At 33.1% G+C, this 26,286-nt stretch overlaps 1 protein-coding gene across 1 annotated transcript; it reads right to left on the reverse strand.

The window, feature by feature from the left end:
* MS3_00007701 (uncharacterized protein) lies at positions 1–24,013 on the reverse strand. The gene is made up of 11 exons (XM_051216017.1): positions 23,495–24,013; positions 19,524–19,857; positions 18,355–18,651; positions 17,852–18,139; positions 12,977–13,300; positions 11,882–12,295; positions 10,840–10,947; positions 8,030–9,515; positions 6,230–6,405; positions 2,624–2,845; positions 1–779 (listed from the first exon to the last, which is right to left on the reverse strand). The coding sequence occupies exons 3-11, from the start codon at positions 18,634–18,636 to the stop codon at positions 606–608; spliced, it is 3,474 nt and encodes a 1,157-aa protein (XP_051066567.1). The 5' UTR covers positions 18,637–18,651; positions 19,524–19,857; positions 23,495–24,013; the 3' UTR covers positions 1–605.
* Positions 24,014–26,286: the final 2,273 nt, after the last annotated feature.

The raw sequence follows: 26,286 nt of genomic DNA on the forward strand, positions 1-26,286 counted from the left end.
CTTTATTCAATATCATAGTTTTGGTACAATGTAGAATTCTCAGCACAAAGTATTTCATCAAGTTTCCTCTCTTTATTTCATCATCTATCCTGACGATAAATATTAAGTTATCATCAGTTAGATTTTAGCAGTTCAGGAATCGGAATCTGAACAATGATCATTCTTTTCAATGCATATTAACATACAACACAATGTCTCTGATTGTACTTTTTTGTATATTGTACAGCTAAGGATTGTAAACTTTTCATAAACCCACCCAAATAGAATATACGAATAAGGGCCATAATGATGTGTCAAAACAAACAAAAGATAAGTAACTTGTTGATATATGTTGATATCACAAAAACAGATACCCCAGATATTCAAGCGGGCCGCCAAAGTATAATATAAGATTCAATAAACTTTACAATTCTTTAAAATTCAAAACAAAACGTATTCAACATTCTAATAAACATTTATTTACTTTCTTTGATTTGTGTACAGAAATTATTTTAATATAATAGAGGATATTACTCAGTAATTATGAATTATTATAATCATTTATTATAACATCTAATTCCATGATAAATCATTTTATTTTATACTTGTGTTAACTTTGAAATAATTTAATTATTGTAACTGTGTTTCAAAGAAACAACTTTTCCTAAGTACGTTGTATAACAAACATCACCAAGAATCAATTCATAGTTAATTGTATCCAGATGTATAAAATTAATGTCACGAATAGGTAGTTTACTCGGATTTCCACTAATTAAAACAGTTGTATAACCACTGGTAATCTAAAATAAAAAAAGGAATATAAGAGCAGACAGATAGATACAGATATTTAAGATAAGAGTATTGAAATGCATTATTACAAATATAGACTAAACTATAAAACCGAAATGTTAATCAGATTTACTTTTATTGTGTATAGATGCAGAAATAAGCCAGGATAATCAGTCAGGTCTAAAAAAACCCAACTATTATATTAACGTATTGGTGATTTGACGTCTGTTGGCTTACTACTTTTTTGAAATTTTTATGAAATTCAATTTATAATTCAACTATTCAAGGTTATTTCACTTTATATAATTATTCGTTCAAAGAAATCGATTAATACAAGAACAATTTTTGTGATAAACCAAACACAATTAAAAGTACAGCGGTGGATTTGAAAAATACTAGTATTTTGATTTAAAAACATTTCCAATGAAATGAAACCTAACATTTTCAAGTCCTGTATCGATCGATTAATTACAAATACACTTGGTTACATATTCAGTATTTGACGTCATGAAATTGAAAGTAATTTAGGCAGTAATAGATCAACCTTCTAGTATCTAACAGTTCCACTGAAATTGTTCAAACAGACTAGCTTTATTTCTGATAATTGTTGATCATAAAATATTATCCGTCGCCATACTTGTTGTATTAAGGACAGTTATTGATTGATGCTCATACATCGCAATTTATCATGTAACAATAAATATTACGGGTTCTAGTGTTCCATAAAAGAATTGATCGTACTTTACAGACTGTCGTGATGTTTCTCAAACGGTAGACTGAATTATTTTTACTAGATAATCTATTAATCAGTTCAATGATCACAGACATAATCTTCGATAATTATTGCTGCTTAAAAACAAATTGATGAATAAGGATTGACTCGGTAAATAATTCATGATTAGTACAAATGAACTATGATTTAGTCTAGAATTTTGCACTTAAGTGTTTCATTACAAAAACGAAGTTTCACAGATTGACAAATGAGAAAAAACTTGGTGATTATTATTATCACCACTACTATTAATATTAATATTAATAATATTATTATTACTAATAATGGTTATTATGGTTTTATGTTGAACACTTTCTCCTCTTCAAATAAATCACTCTATTTATTTTGTTATTTTATTGTAATTAATAGGGTAAATAACAGATAGTGAGAAGCAGTGACCAGTGGAGTTCAACCGGGTCAGTTGTGAGGTAGTAACTTACTGATGGCAATGATGGATGTGTCGCTCGATTTCGTGGATTAGTTGAAGTTAGACAATAGCACTGTTGGATGCCGGCTCAGTGGTCTAGTTTCTTAAGCGCCTGGCGCGAGACCGATAGGTCCTGCGTCCGAATCCCGCGAGGCGAGGTCGTGAATATACACTGCTGAGGAGTCACGCAATAGGACGAAACGGCTGTTCAGTGCTTCCAGGTTTTCCATGGTGGTCTAGCTTCAATTGATTCATGGTCTCAACTATTGAAATTACTACAATCTCCACAAAACCTCTTCTGATACAAACTAAATATTTATTGTAAAAACTTGGTGATCATTATTATTATTATTATTACTATTATTATTATCAATAATGGTTATTATGGTTTTAAGTTGGACACTCTCCTCTTCAAATAAATCACCATTTATTTTGTTAATTATTTTATTGTAATTAGTAAGGTAAATAACAGATGGTTGACTGATTATTTAAACTGTTATGTTCTTATTGTTACATAGAAAACATGTAACAGGTTTAAGGAATTCAAGGTAAACAGACTTTTTAAATTTTTCCCGACTACAATAATATATAGCATATTAAACTTGTTTATGAATGAAAGTTAATGTTTATAAATGTATTTAGATTATATGACAAACCTTTCCACATTGATCTTGTTCAATGTGAAATTTACGTAGTGGATGATATCTTTCTAAAACTGTATCATCATCACCTAACAGACGAATATTTTCAGCTAATGATATAGTAGAATTAATTGTCATATCTGATAATCCAGAACAGGATAAAGTTATACGTTGTACAGCCATATCACTTGATAATTTTAAAAAATTCAATTGTTCTGATTCAATAGCATAGTTTAACTAAAATAGAAATAATACAGATTTATGAGTATAACTCGAAGACAATGAAATGGAATTCTGAAATTGCATTAATAAACGTTTCATATAATCGTTTATAATAAAACAGTACAAAATCAATTTATATCGTGTAATAAGTTGTATCATATCTCTGTAAACCGTAAGTACTGAGTACGTCTGTCTCTTAAAAACAACATGAAATTTTGTTGAGTATTTCATATTATTAAGTTCCCGCTTTATATCCAAAATACGTCTGAACACATGTTTTCTTACCTTTTTGGTTGTTTTACTAGTACTATCATTATGTTTACTATCTATATTCCTAAAACGTAGTAATCTTTCCTTTCTGTACTGTTGTTTATAAGATATAGTAAGTGAGATTATAACGACCGCTCATGTTTTTATACTCTGTATTCAGTAATTCATTCAAAATAATACAAAACCTTACACTAATATTCATCAACCTTTCGATGGAAGTTAGAAGTTACGAATCAAAGGAATTGAAGTAATATTAGTATTTATGATAGTAAAAAAGACTGGATATAGAAATTACGATTTAAAAATAAAGAATGAGTTCATTAAGTAAATAGCATAGGGATTACTCTATGTTCTTGTTGTTGACAAAGAAAGAAAAAAAGATAAAACCCATTCCATTGAGATCAATTTTAGACTGTATTGTTCAACGTTTGGAACCATATGGCCATAGTTCCGTGATATCAGTCAGTCAAGCAACTTCAACGTAGGACTAGGCACATATATGTATATGCCATATGTCATTAGCACAACTGGATGAACACCGAATTCATAGATGCAGATAATTCAATGATAGCAATATATATATTGTTTATAAGGATACGATACAGGAAGAAAGAATCCGTTCATGGAAACAAAGGTATAAAGCAATCTTAGTCTCACGGTTTAAAGGAAGATAAAGAGTGTATACACCAACGCAATTGTGATAGATTCTGAGCCATGTCACCCAGAGTCTCCAACCATTGGTTGCGATAGTCACTCGGACATCAACCGAACAGTCTGCATCTACCAACATGGCTCAGACCAGAAGTCACTGACTTTATGGGTTGATGACAAGTTTTGATTTGGCCGCCCCTAACTTTTTTCCAAATGTCTCGAACGCTAGTAAGCATTGAGCGCTGTGGTAATCGGTGGCTGGGCATATGTAATACATGGTCTAACCATCTCAGTCGATGAAGATTTACAACCTCATCAACTGATTTGCCATCATTTCCTAATACTGTGCGTCTAACCTCACTATTACTTACCCAATGATTCCAGCAGATGCGAGCAATATTTCTAAGATATCTAAAAATGAAGGATTGTATGAGCACACTTGCAGCAGACGTTCGCCACTATATGCTCACTGAGCCGAAATACCGAAATACCCACCTAAATATATATCTTTTTGGTTTAGACTATATACTTACTTGATTACTCCAGTTACACCTCGTGGAGAAGCATAGGACACCCACCAGTATTCTTCATCCAACTATGTCCTTAGCAATCGCTTCCAGTTGTTTTCAGTTGTTATTCATCCTTTCGATATCTGCTTCCAATTACCAACGTAGTGTGCTCTTCCGCCTACCTCTTTTCCGTTTCTCTCCAGGATTCCAGGTGAGCAATTGCCTCGTGATGCAATTGGATGATTTCTTCAATGAATGTCCTGTCCACCCTAATGTTCAGCTTTTCGAAGAAGTTTTGAAAGCTTTCTGAAAAAGCCATCTTTCATTTAATCCGAGCTGCAGTCAGTGGGAGCGTAGGCAGAAACGATGAAAAGACGTGTGTTTCTATCCTTCCGAGTTCTTTTGGAGCCATTTAGCCAAACAGCTCATAGGCGGCTGTTGCTATGCCTTCGTACTTAGTGCTATACCTACAAACACAAGTCCACGAGAACTTTCTGTCGGGTCTCCACATATACACAGGGTGTATCTCGCCGTCTCTCCGTTTTGGCGAGGTGAGGTGAAGTGAATGACCACACAACAAGACCCTGTATGTGTGTTTTGGAGACACAGCATACATCAGTTGTACGAGATCCTAGGGTCTTGGCCAGGGATGTATGCTGCCCGATTTGACATAGGATGCGTATGTTGAAAGCCCCATTGTTTAGTTTTGAGGGAGGTTTCAGGAGACCTAGGACAGAATCCTCGGCCATCATGACACTCAAGAAGGAAATCAAATGAATAAGTTTAGAGTTGAAAGTCAAGGTGGGAGGAATAATAGGGACTGAAGAGGGAAGCCGATTATGAATACTGTGGTCTCGAGTGCTATTAGAGGTATGAGGGCGGTTTTCACTTCCCGGCTGCCAACATTGTGGAAGGGTTCTTCCAGAGGTACCTGAGAAAGAAATTGGGTTAGAGGTGGTCACAATGACCTGAGAACGTGAAACCGTTACGCAAGGGAAGACTGCTTTCGACCGGTCACACATGACCTTTTGTGTTATCTCCGTACTAACTGAGACCTTACCACCGTAGACGAATATCCGTGGGATAAGATGAGGTGTATATTTTTTGGGTTAACCTTTTTTAACCCTAATCTTCCTTTATGGGAAGGTAGAATCACTGTCTCTCTGGTTGTTTGAAGGAAACACCTTACTGTCATCACATCTCTCTGCAGTAAGCAGTACGAATTTGTCCCCAGACCTTGAGTTAGTTGTTTTTAGTCTTCCTACTCTCCAACAGACCTGTCTGGCGTGGTAAGAACTTGAGGAACAATTGTTTCAGTCAATATAACCCGATTGGTTCATCATAATAGGCAGGCCCAACCATCACGTCAAGGTAGCAGTAACGATCGGGAGAGTTATTTAGGGCGATTAGATGACATACTAGGGGTTACAAGTCAGCGGTCTCGCAGAACTTATGTTGAGTTAAGCCATGAATATCGCTAAGGTATTTAACTTTATTTAGTAACTTGGTAACACATGAAATACCCAAATCTGCTAAAGTCTACAGTTAGGATGTATTTGCCACATATATTTATATCTTACTCCTGCACGATAATGGAGTCATACAGACGAGTCAATTCCAGGTAAATTGATTACTTGTTTCTATGACATGGTTTAGCAACTAAGTCAATTTAAAAAAAGGAACAGGCAACCGGCCTTGTATATGAGACCATACATTATCCTCACATAAACTTACGTATAACACCATTAATTATAAAGATAAAGAGAAAATAACGTCTGGGATTTAAAATTTTACTAGTAGTTTGTAAATAAACCACTGTCACATTTCGTTAGCGTTGTAAGAGGTCACTTTAAGCCTAATCCTAGTTAACAAAAATTTAGGTTTAGGACACTGGGTCTGTTTTCAGTAGTAAAACTTTTCATAAAAAAATCAAGCTGATAAAAGTAAATAACAATTACTTCGTGCCTACCTCATTAACTTCACTTATTTCTTGAAGCCAAAATCTACTATTCATAGTAGGAGGTATTTTTTTCATAGAAATCTTGGATTGTTTTGGCTTGATACACGTTTCTTTAGTTTTCATAAGACAATTGACTTTAGTAGGACTGCTTATAATGTCACCGATAGGGTTAATCCAGTATTCACCTATGAAATGATACAAGATATAATGAGAAAACTAAACTAGATTTCTTAGCTAAAAAATAAATGTTTAGAATTTAAATTAACTCTGCACATTAAGAAATGTATAAATTAAAAATTGAGTCCGATTATTCTATGGTATTTCAGTACTTTATGTATTTCTACGCTTTTGTTTGGTAGAATCATAACTTGTAGTAATATTAACAAAGCTATCAATGACAAGTGAATCTTATCACATTCTGTTGAAACATTGAAAATACGTTATATATAGGAGGATGTACTTATAAGTTATTTTATTACAATCAAGGTTTTATAATGAGACCAAATCGTTAATTTCTATACATAACTGAATTAACCTTGATGAATAATTTTGTTTCTGAGTTATGAAACTAAAAACATAATACCTGAATTTATATTAAATTCCCGAAAAGACATGTCTTTTTATATTTCACAAAGCAATAAGGAATATAAATATTGTGAATGATCATGTTATGTAGGTGTATATTTGCTTGCGACAAGAGCCAAAATGTCTTCGAAAATAATATTTCTTCTGTTTAGTTGTACATATGTTAAATGATAATATGTCAAATACGGATGTAATAAGAGAAATGAAGTGGTGTTTTTAGAAACCTTCCAGGCAGAAAAATAAAGCAAAATAATAGGTGCTTATAAATACCTACTACATTTCAGAAAAGTCAGTCGCTGAAGTTGAAGTTTGGTGAAAGCATCTTATAAATACCTTAATCAACAAGTTTTTTGATAAGGTACTGAAGTGAAAACGGCTTTTACTAATATTTTACTTAGCATATTCTCTATATACGATAGAATTGCATCACAGTTTTCTCCTTATGTATTTTTAAACATTGGACAGTTTTCGAACATAAAGGGGACCTAGTACTTACTAATTGTCAATTATTAAACAATATTTTCAGCAGCCTTAGCAATCATTCATTTGTATTTGAAACTTTGTTTAAATGACAGACCATAGGTTTAAATTTAAACAATAAACCAGTATAATCCCAAGTTAAAAGACACCGACCACTGTGATTCAATCGATTGATCTAGTGTTAATAAGATTTGATTGCCGTAGTTTTCTTCCAAAGATAAATCTTATCATCGTTTAGAGTTAATAGATACCAATTTTAAAAAGAACGGATCTTCATAGTACTTTATGATTTCCAGTTGTCTTTTGATTAGTACCCATTAGTAAATGTTGCTTTGACGACATTCTTCTACTATAGGATCTGAATAATTAGTTGTAGAGATTTACTATCATGTTATAATGAAGGCTGAAAAAATGATTTATCATATGAAAAGGCTATTTTACGCCAATCATGTGCAAAACAATATTTTAGTATAATTTGATAATTTTCACCAATTAAGATAAGTAGATGAGGAGTTATCTTCATCAGAGCATCTCTCATAGAAAGAAACTTATCTATTATTTACATGAAAATTTTTTTATTTTACTGAAATACACATTTGTTACAACATAAAACTGTTACCACTATTTTGTTCCCTAGGAAAATTAAGATTACTTATGGTTGCGAAAAAAGCATTCGCAAAATTATTCTTAATATTTCATTATAATATTAACTCAAAAGTTGGCCATTCAGTAATCTTAACTCACCATCAGGTTTTTTAGGATGCATGTCAGCCAAATGTGCACAAGTTCGGGCAGGCAGTTCTGCAGTTCCTTGGGGAGTAGTTATTTCAATATTTCCAAATCTCCTTTTGATTGCAGGATCATCTCCATACATTATTCCTTTAGTTCTTGAAGCTCGTGCCTGCATGGATACAATTTGACCAGGTGGGCCAGGCAGGCCAGGAGGTCCTGATTGACCTTGTGGACCGGGTGGACCTAGTTCCCCATCTCTACCAGGAGGGCCAAGTGGCCCGACCTCACCAGGATCTCCTCGATCACCACGCGAACCCCGAGCGCCCATCGGACCTCGTTCTCCAATCGGACCAGAAGGGCCTCTTGGTCCTTGATCTCCTGGGTACCCCACAGGACCATCCAAACCCGGGGGTCCAGGAGGTCCGGTTGGGCCCTTCCCTCCGGGAGCTCCTTTAGGACCTGGCTCTCCCTGTTTCCCTGGACGACCATCTTTCCCAGGAATGCCTGATTCTCCAGTATCTCCTCTGGGTCCTGTTTCTCCTGGGGACCCTGGAGCTCCAGCAAGTCCTTGTTCCCCTTTACTTCCTGCAACTCCAACACCACCAACAGATCCCCGAGGTCCACGCATACCTGCACGTCCAATAGGTCCGACTGGTCCGGGTTCTCCAGGTTTTCCAACCTCTCCAGGCGGTCCTCTGGGACCTGGAAAACCAGGATGACCACGACGACCTGGTGGTCCTGCTCTTCCAGGTGGCCCTGCATCACCCACATCCCCAACCTCGCCAAGCTCTCCATGCTTTCCAGGAGGTCCTTGTTCTCCAGGAGGGCCTTCACTACCCTCACTACCAGCAGGACCCTCCGGACCAGGCTCTCCTGGGGGCCCCATAAATCCTGGATACCCATGGGGACCCGGCTCCCCCGTTTTACCCGGCTCTCCAGCATCTCCTTGCTTCCCTCTTGCTCCAGGTTGTCCGCGTTGCCCGGTCGGTCCTTTTCTTCCTATATTTCCGTTAGGCCCCGGAGACCCTGTCAAACCAGGCTCTCCAACATCTCCCGTTGCTCCAGTTGGTCCGGGTGCACCTCTTTGGCCCGTTTCACCTCGAGGACCAGTCATCCCCATAGCTCCCTTGTTCCCAGGTGGGCCTTGTGGACCCTGTTCCCCAGCCGGACCGGGCTCTCCAAAGGGTCCTGGAGGTCCTGGGGGGCCGTCATCCCCTGGAATGCCATCTGGACCGTCTTCTCCATCGACTCCTGTTTGGCCATCAGGTCCTGGTGGTCCAGGTGGACCCGAAAGACCCCGATCTCCTGGGTCACCGGGATCACCTGTAATTCCTCTTTCTCCCGCGCTTCCTTTAGGACCTGGTTCTCCAGTGGGTCCGTATGAACCAGGATTTCCACGATCACCAGGCAAACCTGTTCCTCCTATGGTAGAAGGCTGAACTTTAACGACTCCAGGAAGCCCAGGAGGGCCACGTAATCCAGGTTGTCCACGTAAGCCCTGAAAACGTAAGAATATAGATTATTTCAAATAGTCTTCTACAAACACGGATGATGTATAAAAGAAGCTTCGGAGTAATTCACCTACTAGATCGACCAAAAAGTGAGTAGGTTGCTTGTTAATTTTCCTAATTAAACTATTTGTACTTACCACGAGATGGGATGTTCAAGATACGTGAAATTAGTAAGTTATAAATCTGTAAATCTTTAACTCCGATCATAAATTTTAATGAAACCCAGATACATTTTATTATGTCCCATTTAATTATTTTAAGAAATTCGTTAAAAAGTGATACCAAGAATTCATTCCTTCTTTATTTACCAAAAATTTGTTTATAAAATAAGGAAATAGTTTCCGCATGCCTTATAAGTATAAGAAAGCCAGTTACTTAAAGCGGCTAAAACGATTACGGTATTGGCTTTTCAAGTAATGCAATCGATGAATACATGTCAATATATTTTTTCTTCATGCCTATTAAGTGGATAATTATCTCTCCCATTACTTTCATTGTCCTATTCTTCTTTAACCTCTAGATCATTATGCACGCTTTTTTGATATTTGAAATTTGGGACAGTTACATGATGTTATCTGCTCTCACTAATTTTATTTTTTGCACATTTGAATAATTCATTGTGCATTCACTCTATTTTCAAAACTTCTTACCTAATTCACATAAGTTCATTCATTAAGCAACACTTGGTGGAAAATATTATCCAGTTATTAACCATACTATGATTTGTTTTATGTTAAATAACATGTATTTGTTCCAATCATTAGTCACGCAGTTTTATTCTATCTGTAACTTAATTCAGACAGACATTTCACACCATTCATCTCAACATTTACAAAGCCTAACAAAGCAATCTCATAATCAAATATATTTACCGATTCAGTAAGCAATAACTTTCACAGCTCCACATTTTATTTACATACTCCGTTATGACGGTGGCGATTGTGGAGACTAGGTTGATGTAGGGAGAATTTTTATCAAGTTAGATAGTGAAACATTAGAAACCAAAAGATCACTGGATAACTTTTTCCTTCTAATAAAGGACACCACTGCAAAACGCACCTACATATATGCCAGGGATCGAACAAAGAACCTTTAGGTCTTACAGCTAGAAAGTTATCATCAAACCTGCAAGTTGGAGTTTGATGATTTATAGTTTTAATTCTTGTCAATTCACAATAAAGTCCAACAGTCATTCGTTCTTTGTTCAGATATTTGAATTTTCTTGTTTATTGTAGTTGAATAAAGGATATGTCATACACTTTGAAAATTCCTAATTTCAAGGGACTTTTAACTTTCCTATATTAAACTTACCGGGCGTCCATCGGTTCCAGGTAGACCGGGAAGACCAGGATCACCAACTGTACCGTTTACTCCAGTTTCTCCATTTGATCCAGGAACACCGACTAAGCCTATAACACCCTTTATAAGCAGAGTGTAAATGAAAGAAATGTAGGAAAATCTTATAACTTTGACGATTATATATATATATATATGTATATATATATATATATATATATATATATAAACCGGAATTTCATCATTCATTTCTCTATCCAACTCTATCCTCAATTTACATTGAAATTGCTTATTGCTAGTTCACAATGTTTACTAATGATTAAGATTGATATAGCAACACGTATACTGGCAATTATTGATTGCCAATAACTTCACTTTATATCTATTTACATTTCATGAAAATCAGAATATTTGATATGACTCTGATCATAACGTGAAGTTTCATATTATCACTAAGATATGAAAATTATGTATGCAGAACATCACATTCTTCCATTTGAACATATTTCATATTTCATAATTTGTATTCAAACTATTAATAAAATTAAATGTTTGACAGTAGTTTAGTTCATAATTGTTTTTAACATTATCTTGGATAATTTTGATTTTGATTATTTTCTTTTAAACGTATGTTGAACAACACCATGAGTTAGGGTAATTGTTACTCTTCGGTTTGATTAAATGAATTAACTAATTTTAATTTTTAAAGCATTAGTCTGTTTTGAGATTTCTGCATTAAAAATGTAACAAAAAAGCTGAGAATATGTTATATGTAATTGTAACTTATATTGGTGATATAGTGCATACGAGACAAGTTAACTTAAAGTTCTTTTCCAGTATTATAAAATCTGATCATTAGGGTTGTGATGATAATTATATCATTTATCACTTAGGATTCGTATAAACATTATCAATCTCTAATTGAAAATATGTACATTCATAACACAATATACCATTATAAATACTAGTAAAATTGTTAGTACCCATTTTTTGAATGGAACTTTGAATAAAAACAATGGCTAAAAATGTTGTGAGCAGTATTCTGATAAAAACTTACATAAACTCCTGGAGGTCCCATTACTCCCTCTTGACCTTTATATCCTCTCTTTCCTTGTGGTCCAGGTGGTCCACGATCTCCTCTACGACCTGGTTTTCCGACTGCTCCTTGTTCACCTGGTACACCTTGTGGCCCGGGTTTTCCATCTTTGCCAGATAACCCATCTTTCCCATCCATTCCCGGTGGACCGTCATATCCTGCAGGACCAGGTGGACCAGATGCACCTTCTGGGCCTTCAGGGCCTTGATCACCAACGGGACCTGGAAGTCCTGGAGGTCCAACAGCGCCCACAGGACCTTCCGGACCTGTGTCACCGTCAGGTCCAGGATCACCTACATCTCCACTGTCTCCATGACCACCAGGTAGTCCAGTTGCACCTTTCATTCCTTGTTCTCCAGCAGGTCCTATCGCACCCTATTTGTATAAATAATGCTTTGTGAGTGATTTTAAACCATCAAACAATGAACGGTTTTCAAATGCTATATTTATCTGCAGGCATGCCATTAACAAGGATATTTTATTTCAGCTTTTAACAGGATGCTATAAAATGTAACAAAATTTCATGAGAACTTTGGACATAGAGTACGACTTAGATGTTTCATAGTATCGTATGTCTAATATATCGATGTAAAAATCAATTTTTAATAAGGATAAAACATAAATATTTGAATGTTTGGTTAATTTTTAGGGATTATTTTACTACTGACGCTTATGGCTCGGAGTTATAAAATGAAGTTTATTGTCATACTTATACCCCTTAAAGTTTGAGGGTAAATTACTACAATCGTGACTTTAAACTTACGTTCAAAATCAAATAATTTTATGTCATCCAGTTTATAACATAATGCAATTATGCTTTGGTGGAATGATTTTCGCTTCGTTAAATATTACTGTTGAGTACTATTACAATTCATCTAGATTAAATTTCCCAGAAAAGGTATTATCTATTCTTTCTCTGTTTAATAGTTTAGAAAGAAACTAAAAGTAACATAATGTTCTTGTTTATCGAAAGCTAATTCTTATGTATTCATACTGATGGATCTATTCTAATTCCATATAATATTTTTAGTAATGGTTTTACTCTTTTCGACTTACCGTCGGTCCTCTTGGGCCAACTGGTCCCATAGGTCCCATTGGTCCTGCGTGTCCAGGTGTCCCACTTGCTCCCGGCAGACCTACTGGCCCCATTGGTCCTGATCCTCCCTTAATTCCAGGTACTCCATTCATTCCATGTGCACCATTTTCACCTCTAGCACCAGGAGCCCCATCAAGACCAGGACGTCCAGGTGGTCCTGGAGGACCTGAAAGTCCTTGCTCACCCGGTGCTCCAGGTTCTCCAGGACTACCACTGAGTCCAGGTTGTCCATCTAATCCTGGACTTCCAGGGCTTCCAGCCATGCCAAGTTCTCCTTGTGCACCCTTGGGAATAAAGGAAACAGATTCTGTTATTAATTAAATTTTTTTATAAAATAACCAGTAATATCACCTGAGTTTTTCGAATTCTAAAAAGAAAAGTATTTAGTTTCACAAAACAAAACCTCTAGATCTGACAAGCTTCTTTTTATAGTTGGTAGTGAATGATCAATTCAGAACATCTACCGAAAGATGTCGATCAAATCTATTCTTGGATGTTAATAAAAAGGCAATATAAACCTTTTCAAAATTAGCAACGTTTTAACTTTTAAATGGTAGAAACTGGATATAATCTTATTTTGTTTGTATAAAATAATAACTGTTATATATGTACCTAGCCGTACAATTCTGAATTCAATTTAATGCATTCAAGTGTATATGCTGTGCTCTCTATCTTCACTCTTGATCCACTAGTCATAATTGGGGTAAGTACTGGTTGGATTTGGAAATATATTAGTTCGCATACTACATTTAATAATGGTACTACCATTTCAAAATATTTTAAATCCATAATACAGTGAATTGTATGAATTGCTTTGTCATCAAAAAATGTAGTAATTAGAGACTCGAAAAATATTCTGAATACTAAAAAGACGGATTATTTCATCAATAACTGTATAGCTGTTACCTGTTTGGTTAGACTTAAAAAAATGGATATAGTTAGAAGACGAGGCAGATTATAACTACGACTTTGCTTGTCTGAAATTCTTAATGTAGTTACTAAAGTTTTTCTAGATAGTGTTCAAATGGTTGAAATAATGTTGCTTATGCAATTGATAGATAATTGAATGTATGTCTTGATCAACTGATCACTTCGACTAGTCTGTGATCATATCTAAAAATACAATAACAACAACTTGACTTTTGTTTAATAAATAACATCATCATCATCATCATCATCAATCTTAGTAACCAAAAGTAGAATAATACATTTTTGGACTAAGTGATTTACTGAGGCCAAAAAAAGAAAATAATATTCCAGTTAGTCCATTAGTTGTTACAAAACTACTTTCTATGTATTTGTCAGTTAAGTGGTATAATCTATGATACTACGACATAATTTAAGGACAAATGAAAATAAGAAAATAATATAATGTAAATCTATAAAAGAAAAATAGACGAATGTCCATTAGTTAGAATGATCATATCTATTATTTTAAGAATAGATTTTCCTTATTTTTGTTGTTGTTGAAAATGCCAAATAATTGATTATCTTAAAAAAAAAACAAAAAGAAGGAACCATTTGGATTGCTTCCTATAGGTTAATAATTCTACTGTTCATTCAATTTACATGTTCTATGGAATTTTGAAAATGAATAAATTTAATTGATTTAAACAAAATTGGCAATAATTACTGAAATATGGTAAAATGGAATGAATGTTTATTTCAATAATGAATATGATATTTTATGGATGGGATATGACTTTTTTTATTCAAATAATTGGCATCTTCTTGTTTTATCATCATTTCAGTGTTTAATTAGTAAAATTAGTTCTAGGTGAAAAAAGAAGTGAGAGATATTCACTGAAATTCAGTTTTTATTACTGATGAAAAGATGACGGTAGTTAAGTTTACAGATCATGAGTATTGTAACGGATTATCAGTGTTACGAATAAATAACTTTGATTACTCAAAAATGAAATAATCTTCAAATAAATTTAAGTCATTTATTGGTAATTCAGTGTAAGAGTTACATTAGCCAAATGCTAGTGCATTACTTACTGCTAATGTTTTAAAAGGTATGAATTTATAAACTCGGGTACTATATCTTATTTGTTGCTTTAGAATTTTCCACTTGAATATGAGAACCAAATCATTGATACTAAGAATTTTATTGTTTTTATCAATTTGATTCATATAGGGTTAATCCTTCATTCATTATTTGGGGATATTTTTGATTGAAAACTAATATCAGCTAGTCAGTTATTGAAACCCAGATATCAATGAAAAAGTTCATCATCTTGATATGAAACTCATTAACAGTATGTACTCTAGACCTTAAATTTTTATGGTTAACACAGTTCTTTAAAAAAAAAGTAGTCTAAACTCAATCAAGTAAATTTTTAACTTGAGTTGATTTGCAATATAGAGTTTTACTGATATGTAATAGGCTAACTCTCATTTAGTCGAACTGAATTATTTATAATATTTTAATAGGAATTTGGTCCACATACAACAGCTAGTGAAAAAAAAATAAGGATCAGTAAAGTTGTGTGATTTCTCTCATTTTTCTTGGGTTTATACTATTTCCGGAAAAAACTTAATGATGTGGTGATGTCTATAACAAAACATAGAATTTCCTTTGGAATCAATAGTTGGTAGGATATGAAGCTGAGATATTAAGAATAAAACTAAATCATGTCACAAGTACTTTTGATAAATACCCTTAATACTGAAAAATATCTAAATTAAATGAGTGAGACTGTGTTTTATTGATTAGATGACAGTATATTTTGAGCTTTAATGGATTTCTGAAAATATTGTTAAAAAGAAAAGCTCGATTTTAGATTAATAGTTGGATTCATGAATCGATTGAAGCTAGACCACCATGAAAAACCTGGAAGCACTGGACGGCAATTTTGTTCCAGTATGGGACTCCTAAATACTGCGCATCCACGACCACGCCTCGTGAGATTCAAATCCAGGACCTGTTGGTCTCGTGTGCGAACTCTTAATCTTTAGACCACTGAGCCGGCATCCAATGGTGTTAACGTTGGTCTCCAACCGACCCATGAAATCGCGCCACCGTCCACCATTGTCTTCATTGAGTTACTATTTGACAACAGACCCGGTTCAACTCCACTGGTCACGGCGAGGTGGGATCATAGATGCGCACTTTTGGGGAGTCCCGTACTAGGACGAAATTGCCGTCCAGTGCTTTCAGGTTTACCACCATGGTCTAGCTTTAATTAACTCATGAATTCAACTATTAAATTACTATAATATTCATAAAACCACTCTCTGATTACATTTTGAATTGCATGTTAATTATCTGTTAAAGAATTAAAAATACTTTTTAATCAATAATATTCAACTACAAATAGATTACTTACTTTTATTTATTGTTACTAAATATTCCTAAGTGCCCAGTATAAAAAACAATGTATTTACTATGTCAGCGAAACATTTATTATTTTTATGTTTTCATGCGGATGTCATTTATCTATTGGAAGTAACCGTAAGCTAAAATCTTATTATGAAAGCTTATAGTCAATTGTTATAAAGTTTTAAACTTACTTTTCATGTTATGAAACTAATCAATAAAGACTGTTTGTAATTTTAAAGAGTATCAAACACTACATTTGTAGTGAACGAGAACATAAGTGGGGATAATCGGATTGTATTTGAATACAAAATTACAGAATGTCTCAGGAAAACCTGAGAACCATACAGTAAATAAGTCATTTGCAAAATATCAATCAGTCGTCTCAGACTTCATTATTCCTTAGTTTCTACACCGATCATTGTCTGTTCTCGATCTTCTTAACATTCTGCCTCCAGATATTTCACTTTCGATTGATGATACATACTAATCATATCTATCGATATCAGTAGTAAACACCACACTTTAATTAGATCAGTAAAAATTGTGATGTTTAATACATAAACAAATACGAATTCAAGATAAGGTCTTCACGGTTGTAAGCTCATATACAGTTAAATACAGTTTTCTGTGTAGACTCACTACTGGTTTTAGTGAGTGGATTTAAAAAATTGGTTATTAATTTTTTTATTAACTCTAAGAAATGAAGGTCATTGCATCTCTACTGGAAGGTGTATATTTAAGTTTCTTGTAATCCCGCTTATATAACAAAATAATAAAGTATTCTATACAATTCTGACTAGTCTATGAAACAAGATTCGTTAAAAACGTTTATCGTTTAGTAAACGAGTTGTAATTATGAATATAAAAACATTTAGTAGTTTTCCAACACAATGAATGTCAATTTAGTGCAGTTTTACTTCGGTATATTCACTCCGATTCTGTGGATTTATTTATTAGTAGTAATTATCATAACAAAAACAACCGTATCAAGACTGTTAGTATATTTGTTGATCCAGAGTATTAAAAGACCGCTTGACTTGTCTTAACATAAACTGCGTATTTCTTCTTAACTACTTGTAGTTGTGGTTTACAGCCTAGGGGACTCATGAATTGGTATTTTTTAAAAATATTCTGTTTTTACTCACTGTTCTTTGCGTTACAAACATTTTCATCCGATAACAATATTGGAGGGCACAAAATATACATCAAACAATTTTGATTACACAAAAAGTGAGACAAAAAGGTGTTGATATTTAACAAGTGTAACTTAGTTTTCTAGAGTTAGAGAATTTATCCATCTGTAATGATTCCTTATTAATTAAGTTTATTGAGAATAACTTTTGATTTGCTTGACTCTGCTAATTAAGGTTATTTGTCTAAAAGTTAGCTTAATATATAATCTCTTTACAGTCTTCTGAAAATAGCTTCACATTAGCTATCTGGTGGTGGGTCATATCATGAAACCTTAACAGTCAGTGAAACTTCATCTAAAATACGATGTTGTCATTACCTTGATTCCTATAGGGCCCATAGGTCCCCGCTCACCACGTGGCCCGGTCTCTCCACGTTCACCTGGACGTCCAAGTTGACCTTTCTCACCCTTAAGACCCTGGATTCCTGTCGGCCCTTCTACTCCAACTGAACCTGGTTCACCTTGTGCCCCTTTTGGACCCTGAAGTCCTGAGCGTCCCATCGTCCCTCTCTCCCCCGGTCTTCCTGCTACTCCCATGGATCCTTCTGGTCCTCTTTGACCTGGTTCACCTCGAACACCTGGACGTCCATCATGACCGATTTCACCCTGATAAAGGAAGAAAGATTAAGGCTGTTTAATTATTTCAATAGTAAAATTTTACCATACTTTAAGTGAATTTTAGACAATTTCGCCAAATAATTTATACTATTTTTGTTACGATCTACACCATTTTCATACATATTATGCTAATAATGTAAAATATTTTAGGTAGCACATTAAAGTAATGCCAAGCATAATTTGATCATTCATAACTTATTTACCTGAATCCCACGTTCTTTGCTCAACCCTGGATGTCCTGGTGTTCCTGTAGGACCCTTTTCACCTTTTTCTCCTTTTGCTCCAGTCAAACCGCGATCCCCTTTCTGTCCAGCAGGTCCTGATGCCCCAGGTCTTCCAGGGTTACCTATTGGACCTTGCGGTCCCATCACTCCAGCTCTTCCAGTAGGACCAGTTTCACCTCTTGGACCAGAGGGTCCAGGTGGACCCATGGGACCTGGCGGGCCAACGGGTCCCGTTGGTCCTTGAGGTCCTTGTGGTCCCATAGGTCCTTGAGAACCCTAGATGGTTAAGAGAAAGAACAGTAGAAATTAGTCACCTATAAAGAATCAGATGATTTTCATTCTGAGAATGCTCATTATACGGTTTACTATGAAGGTATTTTAGTTTTCTCCACTCAAAGATAATCTCAAAGTAATTAAAGATGAGATAGCCTAAATTTTAATGAGCGACAATATTTATGTCACACAGAGATGCGATATTTTCTACCGAGCTACTAGCTTATGGGAAGTTCTATGTTCAGTAAGTTAACAAAGCTAGTGATATTTCTGTTTATCTAATAAAGATTGGTAAATTGGTGACTAAGCGCTTTCCACTGTGTTCCGTTGTGTTGTGAATTTTTTTATTATTTTAGTTGCTTTGATTCAATCAGTTAGATAATATAATCAGTCCCCTCCTTTAAAAAAAAAGAAAATGTCTATAGTAGATGGATCATATTTGTACATTAATCAAGTTGAATACATTTTAAACTTACATGTATTCTATATTATGTAGTGATAATACTTTATTGGTTCAAAGGGGACAACTTGGTTTTCACATACAAATCAACATAATTTATATATAATTGGTAGATTCGACAGCTAAATTACATATTCTTTTTCTCTGTCTCATAATAGTAAAAATCACTATAAATCTTCACAATTAATCTCTGTTTAATTATGTCTGTTAATAAAGCACTGATCGTAGAACATTGCATGCATATGAATATATTCAGTATGTCTTGTTTGAATACTTGTGTTATTATTTAAACTTCAATTTTATTCATTCTAACCAAGAATACTTAAAAGAATTATGGTTTAATAAACATTCAGAAAGATGCACACATCAGTCTCCGTAAAAACAAAATATGTATCACTATTATGATAAGACTCACTTTATGCCCATCAAAGCCAGTATCACCTTTGTCTCCTGTTTGACCTTGATAACCTTGTGGTCCGGGACTTCCCTCACCCCCGGGTTCTCCTGGTGGTCCAACAATCCCTTGAGGTCCAGGTGAGCCCTGAACTCCTGGGACTCCAGGTCTCCCATCGCGTCCCGGTGTCCCAGGCGTCCCAGCAGGTCCTGCCTGCCCACGTTCACCATCTATTCCGGGGGACCAGGTGGTCCACGAGAACCTGGTGCTCCGATTCCGCCTTCTGGACCAGGTGGCCCTGGATCACCCCTCGGTCCAGGAGGCCCAAGTGCTTCATTTGGAGATGATATCTGAGCTGAATTTAAATACGAAATTAATAAAATAAATCAATAAGATAATTGAAATCATCTGCTTGTTCATTATAGAATATTTTGTTTTGTAAGAATAGGCTAATCGAAGTAGTTGACTTTGTAACCTAAATAGTCCGGAATAAAAACAGCTGTATTTAGTTATGGAAAAATAGTAATTGAATTACGTCTATTACGTTCCATAAACTAGTTCACTACAATTTTTTTTGAATTAATGGTACGAAACTGTTATTCTACATAAAGGCTGATATATATATTTATAGATTTTATTAATATCTACATCAATATGATCCGCCAATATTTTTTAATGTAGTGGGTTAATATATACATCAACAACAGAAAACAATGTTTCCATTTTCCTTAGAAAAATGGTTCGTTAAAAATAATTATATCAGTCAAATATTCAATGAATTAATGTGTGATTAATGTCATGCCTCATTAGTAGATATTTTTTTCTATATCCATTGTTCGTTTGTCTTCTTTTCATACCTTTGTGGGATATATTCTTCACTGTCCAATTATTTGAACACTTCTTGTTAAGTAGTTTTAATGAATGATCGTTATTTCCATGTTAATATTTTCGAGTCTTTGACCTACTTCCTGTTATGGAATATCGGTTTAACCCTTTATCATTATTATTATTATTATTATCACAAATGGTATGCCTGTCATTATACAATCAGTTTGTGTTTTTTAATTATTACGCCTAGTTACGTCATCTACTTCGTTGCTATTGTTAACTTATGAACTTTCTTGATTTGTTTTGATATTTTCATTGATACTTATAAATGTTGTTGTATATTAGAGTGAAACCTGATGGACAAAATTGTTCGTTTACATGTTGTTCAAGTTTACAACACGGGACTTTTTAATGTTATAAAATCATTATTTCATTTATGGTACTCAATGAGTAATCGAATTTGAACGTTCATTTTCTTCATTAATTTATTGATCGATTCTTAATCATAATCGTTTAATTAGAATTACTCAAATACAAAATCAAGTATAAATTATTGATTTTGTTGTTGTTGAAAAAGTCATATTTGGGAATAAAATCAAACTTTTCTAACAGTGATTAATGAACAACAATGGTGAACAGTTTTAAAACTCAAAATACGTGGTTCCTATTTACTATAAATAATAAAAGTTTGTAATGCTATGGATATTGTAAATTAATTTCAGGTAAAATTTACTCAATATTACATTAGATCTAAATCATAAGTGTTATATGATAATGTTATACTCAAAATCATTCACTTAGTCTTTATGTCACGTATAGATTATACGTTATGATGAGTTGTAAGTAATTACCTGAAAAAGAATAACTAATCAGTGATAACTAATAAATGATAAAGTTGAATTATACGGATTAGGATATTTTGAGTGAAGTAATCGTTTTAAAATGATAATTCTATTGTACAATAAAACGTTTTTACTAGTATAGGGGTTGTGGGGATTATTAAGTTTTTGATTGACATCATGAACCGATTGATTTTAGATCACCTTTGGAAACCTGGAAGCACTGGACGGCCGTTTTGTGGATGCACACTGCTGAGGAGCCCGCAATAGGACGAAACGGCCGTCCAGTGCTTTCAGGTTTCCAAAGTTGGTCTAACATCAATCGGTTGATAGACATTTAACAACAATTTTTTATTTACGAACCTGTTAATGAATTACATTGGAATAAACTTCAGTTAATATATAGTTTTCTTTTTTGTTCACAGGATCATATATGGTGGTAGAAATGGATTTTAGTTTAGCAGGATAATTGTCATGGAGTTGTGTTTGAACTAATATCTGTACTTTGCTTTGACAATGTTATGTAGAAGAACAAGAAAAGCTTCATGAGCAAACTACCCATTTTAGAGAGCTGGACTACACCAGAGATGTTTATCACATTTATTCATTTTCGCTATATTATAAATTAAAGGTGTTCAAATTAGTAAAGCTTTAATCATACTAAGAATTCTCACTATGATTATTAAATCATTAGTTTCAATCATAATAGAGTAGAAAACTGAATTCGATCATTTAAATAAAGCTAACTTTCCTAAGTATCGTTTCATTTCCCATAATGAATGGATTGACGAATTGATGTTATTATTTTTATTGTTCTGTTGTACTATTTAAACTTGGATTAATTTTGATTTGGTTATTTATTCTCTGAAGAAGTGACTTACACTAAGTCACGAAACGTCAGAAGACTTAATTTTTCCACTCACTGGGATATTACAAAAACATTTTTTTATTTAGAATTGATGAATATTTCTGTTTGCTTTTTTGGTTGGCTTCATGTCTCTTATTGATTCTCATGGTGTAACTACTTCTTGCGCGCAGAACTACACCAGAAACAAATGAAAATAATCAATAATCTTAAGGTAACTTTTCGTAACATAATTTTTAAAAACATCTATGAACCACTTGAATCTTGAATTTTTGATTACTTAGTACAATGAAGGAATTATATAACTAATTAGTTGTTTTATTATTGAAATGATTGATAGAGATTAGTCAAATTTAAGGATAGTTTTCAACACAAACTGAAAGAATTTTGATAAGTATTAAAAATCTAGTAGGATTAGCTAATAGTCACACTCTATTTTATGCAACTAAAAGTGGTCACTCTATTCCAGCTGAATTGTTAAAAAAACAACACTAATAAACAATATAAATTAAAGTCTATAGATGAATACTACTGAGAAGCTCCAAACTAGGACAAACTACTCTTCATGATCTTATGCTTTTATCAATACTTCATCAAGTATCACTAGATGATTGAAACTATAAGTTCCAAATTAAATACAAATGCAAAACTTATGGAAAACATATTTTAAAAGTTTATTTATAAAAATTTTACTGAATAAAGGTAGATAATTTTGATTTTCGAACTTTTTATTTATTTATTGATTATGGTTAAATGAAAATGCATAGTTACTAGTTGAAAAACTAAGCTATTTTACATGCCTGAAGTGTGATTATTAAGATAGAACTAAAGTGATTTCTAGTTTCTAGGGTTAATCATATTTAAATTTCGATTATTGATAATGTGAAATTCTTTATTAAAATAAATATCTGAATAGAATTAACATTCAACAAAAACACTGTAATATATTTATATACAATAATTAAAACGATATTTACCAAAGAAGCTAATTTACTGATGAATTCTTTCAATACTTCTGTTCACTAATTAACAACTTATTATCTTTAATGAAAGTGGCAGACTCATAACTACAGTAGACGTTTTAGGTGTCAATATCAAGGTTTGACTTGATAATTTCGAATAAATTGAGTATTGAGTAGATTGTTATAAGTAAATTAATTCATATATATTTGTAATATCCCAATGAGTAGAAACATTAGATTTTCTAACGTTTCGTGACTCAGTTTAAGTTGATTCTTCAGAGAATAAATATTTATTCTCTAAAGAAGTGACTTACAGTTGATTTTGTTCATCATTTCAACAGTATTTTTATAGATGACAATTTCAAATCACATTTACAATTCACTACTTTTAAAAAATGTAATTACAAAGAGGAGAAAAATGCATAGAAGTACCATAATATATCACAAAAACATTTTTTTTTGATTTTTTAATTTCAACATTCATCATCTATTACTTACCAGTCACAAAATTCGAAACCAATATTAGTGTAATAGTTGAATAAAACGTAATAAAATGTTTTTGTTTCGTCATGTTTATCAAGAACTTGGAAGGTAAAGATTATGATTATAATTAACTACAGAATATCATGTATTTAGATATTCATTTAATCTATAATTTGTTTAAATATTATGCATGATTCAGTTGTAATTCTGTTACAATATAAGTTTATATCCTTTCAGTATGAAGATCTTTAATCAGATGAAAGAATTTAGTCAAGAATGTAGATATATATTTTCTGTATCTTTGTATTTACATTCACGTATGTGTCTTATATGTGTGTAATATACAGAATACATATATGTGTACAATTGTGTGCATACAAGTACGTTTGTATGAAAGCATGTACAATATTTAGACTAATCGCAGGAAGTCACATCTGGACATTGATTCATTCACTTCATTTTTATTTATGAAGATACAAAACAATTCTAGGGGTAAGAAAATATGAATAAACGATTTTGACATTTACTTCTAACTGGTTCAGTCGAAAAATTGTATGGATAATATTTTATCATAAATAAATGTAATACACTTAAAAAAAAGTAATCTCTTTTGTAAATTACATCTTAAGAACAACTGTTCATTGAAAATATCTTTACATTAAAAGTTAAGTGGATATATTTTTATAGATCTTAATCATAATTTCAATGTATGGAAAATACCAGTTAGATAACTGCAGAAATTGACAAAGGCCTAAAGTTATTATGGACTTGCTTTATGGCAAAATATTCCACTGCATTAACAAATCGATGTTTGTTGTTAGCCATGTTATAAATGTAAAACATCAAATTATTTGCAACCGAAATAGTGAAATAAAACAAAGTAAAATAACTGAAAGTCAGACAAGACATTTATTTAGTTACTATAGGGAATGATAAAAGTCTTGCTATTCATAAAAAAGTTATCCTAAAAGCATCAATTGTTTTTGTTTAAAATGGTATTATCTAACCTAAATACCATAACAATAGGTATATAGTTTATAATTGAAATAGGATCATTGAAATGTATGGTAATAAAATTACATGTGACGTTGAACTGGAAGGTACTCAAAGTTTCAATTACTACATTTGACAAAATTCTGAAGTGAATAAAATCTAGTTTATTCAAACGTTCTTAATTTTAAAGATGATTCTTGGTTTTAGAATGCTTATGTTCTTAGTGTATCCACATCAAATGATTTGTAAAAAGGATAACAATAAGTCCAGTGATATGAAATTACTTTAGAAATAATTTTATTTGCTTAAATTACAATATTTGATCTTGGTCAAATGTTAGACAATGAAGTATTTGTTAAACCCTTATAATAGTTGATGAACGAGGAAAAATCGATAATCCTAAAGTTTCTATTTATTTCTAATGTGACCGTACTAGCAATTTTTATTTATCTTTCACTGATTTAAAATAAAAGCCATTCAAGTATTTCTAATAAGTAAATTAACGTGTAGATGGTGTATGGAAAATAGATAACCAGTTCTTTATGGATTGGAATAGTGAGTGTTGTTGTTAAAATATATTTTGGGATAATTTGCTAACGAATACCATTTCTCTGGACTGGCCTACCTTTTAGATGAGGTTTTTCTAAAAACGATCTTTGTAAATATTAAAAAGGAACAATTAAACAAATACATTTTTTGTTTACATTAGTTTCATATTAGGATATTGGAAACTTTGTTTCCATATTCATATCTAGTACTGTCCACTTAAGTTTATTCAAATATGGATGTTTATCAGTGTAATAAAATAAAAATCAGTACTGTCAGATAAAGTTTTGACCCATTTTTCGGTATATAATAAGTATATCTTTGTAGTTTTTGATATTTTCCTGGTATTGATTCATACAATTTTCTAGTTCTTTTATAACAGTGAGTCTTAGAGATAATCAATAAGTACTACAAAATAGTTCGTACAAATGCCAAAATGTTTTGAGAGTATATCATTTTGTTGGTAGTAGGGTAATATTCAAAATGAGTGAGATATTAAGAAATCGATTTCATGTAATCTAGTTAAATCATTCTGTAATCATAGCCTAGGTTGGTAAGAGAAGAGCAACATGTTCTGAACAGAAAAAGTGTACAAAACTTATTTTAAAACTTCATACTCCTCTCCACTCAGCTGTGCCCTTCTCCCGACAATCAGAATCATCATTTCAACTGGCCAATGAAATACCTGTTATTGGACCTATAAAAGTAAAGAATTTGGTTCGGCAAATTCAGTTCTAGTCGGCGTTGTTGACAGCCAGGTGAAGCTGATATGATTTTTAAAAAGATGTATGTTAGTGTAGAACGTAAAGCTCTTTTTTTTTATATGTTCATCTGAATATATGGAGAAAATCCCTCCAGGTCTATTTTTACTTATGACTCTGTATTTCTGTAGTATGTACTGTTTCTTTTATTTTTGTCTAAACTTTCTATATTGATTCCCATTTGTGAGTTTGACTGCGGTTATTATTACTATATTGTCTACAAATTCTGAATCCTTACTATTTCCTTGATGTTACTGGGTCTTTTATTAACCTTTTTATCTTTATTTTACGTAACATTGTTTTTTATGACGCTAGTCAAATTGGACTATCATATTTTTGATAATACTTCGTGGACAGATCGTTTCTATTTCATGAGGTTGATTTCGAAACACATTCTCTTGTTAGTTTTAGCGACATTTTCTATTGCTTACTTTTGGTTTCTCATATTTGGAGCAAACTTCATTGATCTACATCTCTTCCTTGGATGTTTTTTTAATGATGGGAGTA

This window comes from Schistosoma haematobium, chromosome 4, assembly GCF_000699445.3.
Source record: "Schistosoma haematobium chromosome 4, whole genome shotgun sequence".
NCBI classification, from domain to species: Eukaryota; Metazoa; Platyhelminthes; class Trematoda; order Strigeidida; family Schistosomatidae; genus Schistosoma; species Schistosoma haematobium.